The sequence below is a fragment of the Limulus polyphemus genome, unplaced genomic scaffold (assembly GCF_000517525.1).
Source record: "Limulus polyphemus unplaced genomic scaffold, Limulus_polyphemus-2.1.2 Scaffold1399, whole genome shotgun sequence".
Classification (NCBI taxonomy): Eukaryota; Metazoa; Arthropoda; class Merostomata; order Xiphosura; family Limulidae; genus Limulus; species Limulus polyphemus.
Window position 1 is genome coordinate 96,400 of NW_013667009.1, and position 4,158 is coordinate 100,557.

Sequence of the window (4,158 nt, forward strand, 5' to 3'; positions counted from 1 at the left end):
GCTGAAATTGCACGTGTTTCATGAAACAATACATAAACATTTAAGGAATATGGGAAAACTCCATAAAGAAGGTGTTTCGGTGCCTCACGAACTCTCCAATGACATTTGTTTCCTACGTGTGAAAGTTGCTTCGTCTCTTGTGGCACATGAACCATTTTTGGACAGAATTGTCACTGGTGATGAAAAATGGATTCTCTATGTGAATATTAAATGCCAAAAGCAATGCCTCAGTCCTAGACAAAAATCACTTCTGATCCCAAAACCTGAACTCCATCCACAGAAAGTGATGCTTTGCATTTGGTGAGACAAAGGAGTAATTCATTTCGAACTCCTCATTCCCAGCAAACTGTCAATGCAGAGATCTATAGTCAGCAACTGGAACATTTAAATTAAGCCCTTCATCATAAATGCCCTTCACTTGTCAATCAGAAAGGTGGTGTTCTGGTTTGGAAATTCTCCCCCACCCACCATATTCTCCAGATATGGCAACATCAGATTACCATTTTTTTTCTTTTTTGTTCGCTGCAACACCATCTTAATGGGAAAACGTATACAAATGTGAAAGGTGTTAGAGGATATTGACATGTTTTTTTTATTCAAAGCCAAGTGATTTCTTTAATCAGGGTATTAATAACCAGATTGTAAGATGGAAAAGCATCATCGATAAGAATGGAGACTATTTCATTTAATGAATGTTTTGTTTTGATATACAAGTTGTTTGGATTTTTTTCATCTAAAAAAATGACATTGATTTCTTGATGACCTAATATTTATTCGCCTTTGAACTGTGTCTAATTAGTTATCCTGCCACACAAGTTGTAAATGACTTGGTGAGTGTATAGCTCATATTACTGTATTGTATGATATAATGCACAAGCTGCTAGTGAGCATACCTTGTGAAGAATTATTATTTTTCATTATCTTACCTAATCCAATATATTTCTAATTGTTACATTTTAATTACTTTTATAACAATAAATAAACAATATACATAAAAAAACAAATACTTACATTTGACTTTGTTGTTTTGCTGTTGGTTGCCAATCAAATTTAAGCCTACTTATTTTTATTTATTTAAATAATGCTCCTAAAAATAGTAACATGCACAAAGCCAACAGTGTCCTATAACTATTATAATTTAACTGGCTTTCTAACTAAGACAAGGGGGTTTAAATTAATTCCCTTTGCTGCTTGATCTGAACATCATGAGATAAATTATCAAACTGCAGATGAAATTGACAGTACTTTGTAATGAAAACAGTGTAGCATTATACATCATTTTATAAATTAAAGTAATGCTTTTCTTTTAGTTATAAATGATATAATATAAAACACTAGAGAATTATTGGCTATATTTGAAAGAGGGAATGTGATGGGTGTGGCAAGTGGGTCTGCTTTTCTACTCATAACACTGTACACCAAAAAGGTTGAAAGCTATAAAAATTAGACTTTGCCTTACAGTTATATATATGTGTATATATAATTATAATGAGTGTTTTACATTACACATCAGAAAAACTGTTTGATATTGTTTTTATTACATTTTTAGAGTATATTGGTTCATAAAATAACACCCCTATCATTAACATTAAGCTGTTGAAGAGCATCAAGGTTTCACTCAAGCTTTATTTAGATATGAAATATTGCTTAACTTGATACAAATTTAACATTTGTTTTCATTATTATCAAAATTCTTTATAAAAAGTACATTTTTAGTTAGTTAATTATTTGACTGTTTTAAAGTTGAAGCCTAATGCTGAATTTGACATGGAAAGTGATGATATGTTAGCTATATTACATTCTGTTGAGTTAAGGAACTTAGTATAATTTTGTGATATAATTTTTGTAAATGAAATATTGCAGGTATTAGTGTTGTGTATTTTTTTTTTCCATTGCTAAATTTATATTCTTTTGTTCTCATCAGGCTCAAGCAGCATCTAAACAACAGTTGGATAAATTAATGCAAAGCTTAAGGGCCAAAAGTGTTTCAGCTCAGAGTAGTTTCATCTGTCCAACATTTCTACATTCTTATCAGCTGAACCGTTTTTTTTATCCAAAAATTTGTCAAGTATGTAATAGGTTTCATATTTAACTTTTTAAGTTTTTAACAAATTTATTATTGTAGTTCTTTGCAATGGAAACAAGCCATATCAACTGTGAATATTAATGTGTGTTTGTGTGCATTTATATATATATATTTTAGTTCTTCAACATATCAGTTTTGTCAGGTAACAGATTTAGACTTGGCTTTGCAATTTATTTTTGTTTTAAAAATGGTTTATGAGTACATGATTTTAGTGCTTGTGTATTCCAGTATTATTCCCACCTACAGCATAAGTGGAAGAACTCCAAGAATTTTGTTTAGTAACAAACCAGTGTTTTTAATTCATTTATGATTCACTGAACTTATAAACTTGCAGTTTCATTGATTCATAGCAAAACTATCTGTAACTTCCTCCATCTAATTGAGAGGCTATTTGTGCTGCTGGAAACAGTAACTGTTTTCAGCCCTCATAATAGTACCTACAAAATGAATTTTTTCCATTGAGTTTTCTTTTTCTAGGCAAATACCTACTTAAAACAGTTGAGTTCAATATACCTTAAAGGTATATTGCATGCCTAGTACAATCTTTTTATAATTCACTAACATGTGGTCAACAACTTTAAAAAATGTAAATTTTATGCATTGATATTAACTTTCAGAGCAACATTAAAGATCAGCCTAGTAACGAGTATAGCTAATTCTTACTTATAAAGATTAGAATGCATTAGTTTGGTACTCTCACTGTTAATGATATTTTTGTCCATAAACTCAGAAATATCTTACAAGGTTGAGCCATCTAACTAGGTTTAGGATAGTCCGTTATCCATATACAAAACTAAGAATGGAAAATAATCTCCATGATAAAATAAATTAAAAGTAATGACAGTAATAATAAATAAATAATAGATTATATCCTACTTGCAGGACATATAAGCACTGTTGTTAGCTTCAACATTGTTGTAAATTTAATATGAATAAATTAACACCAGTATAACTGTATAAGCAAAACTTTACACTACTCACACTAACAATGTATTGTAACAAGTGAAAGCCCATTAAATGTTTCCAAGATCCATTTTACAGTAGCATGACATTTGAGGTAAGTTACCATGACACATTACTGTTTAGCTTTACTGTCAAATAGCAAGATATTACCAGTCATACAGCTAAAAGCTAATGCTTATGAAGGTACAAAATAATAATAAAGTTAAGTGAAAACATAAATCATAAATAAATAGCTATAATATGGATACTTTAATTATACTATAACCATGATAAATGTAATAAAAAAGAAAAATATATTAAACATTCTTTTGAGATGTGTCTAATACAACTAATCTTACCTCTGTTGCTTGATAAAAAAAACATGGAAGAGTGAGGAGGAAATAAGCTATTTTTTCAGTACTAGCCAAAAAGTAAAGATGATTAGATTCAAGAAAGTTCAATAATGGTAATAAGACTTAGAAGATGAAGAAATAATGGTAAATATAACAATTAAGTAATTAGCTAAAACTAATGTGACCTAACTAATGATGTGATACAAGTAGCTTATAGTATACTAGTATATTTCTGGCTATAAATAGGTGATTTAGTAGTAATGTTATGTGCACAGCTTAAAGTACAAATCGACTTCATACATAATACATTTGTTTTATAATTATTAAAAAAATTTATAGAATTAAAAGTAGATTGCATGCTTGATACAGGTAAATTACATCCTACTTAAATATTGTCTATAGCTTATAAACATGTGCATACAAGCACATTACAGGTAATTTACAGTAAAATAGCATGTTATATATAACTTAAAAGCAAGTGCATATGAAGTGTATAGAAACATTTGAAATATATTGTGAATATAATCATTTGAAACTTTGTAATGCTTATTGTATTTATTTCAACCATAGCAATATGAAAAAACTACTTACAATACTCTTGATTGTAGTTTAAGAATAAGTTTTAAGCAGTGTACATTGTACTTTAACATCAAAATATTATTTTTTTATTGAGATTTGTTACGCTCAAGTGGAAAGGGCAGCGTTTTGAAAGACTGGTATTTCATAATTATAGTATTTTGGCACTTGTGTATAAAGTTAAAATCATAAATAATATTC

At 29.1% G+C, this 4,158-nt stretch overlaps 1 protein-coding gene across 3 annotated transcripts in view; it reads left to right on the plus strand.

The window, feature by feature from the left end:
* The window catches only part of LOC106463407 (zinc finger C3H1 domain-containing protein-like), a 111,188-nt gene that overhangs the window by 54,046 nt on the left and 52,984 nt on the right, over positions 1–4,158 (plus strand). For all 3 annotated transcript variants that reach the window (XR_002611481.1, XM_022390891.1, XM_022390890.1), the window contains exon 14: positions 1,925–2,068. Coding sequence is in view for 2 of the 3 variants with exons in the window: in XM_022390891.1 (XP_022246599.1) it covers positions 1,925–2,068 (144 nt within the window). In the remaining variant the exon portion in view is untranslated. The remainder of the gene's footprint in view (positions 1–1,924; positions 2,069–4,158) is intronic.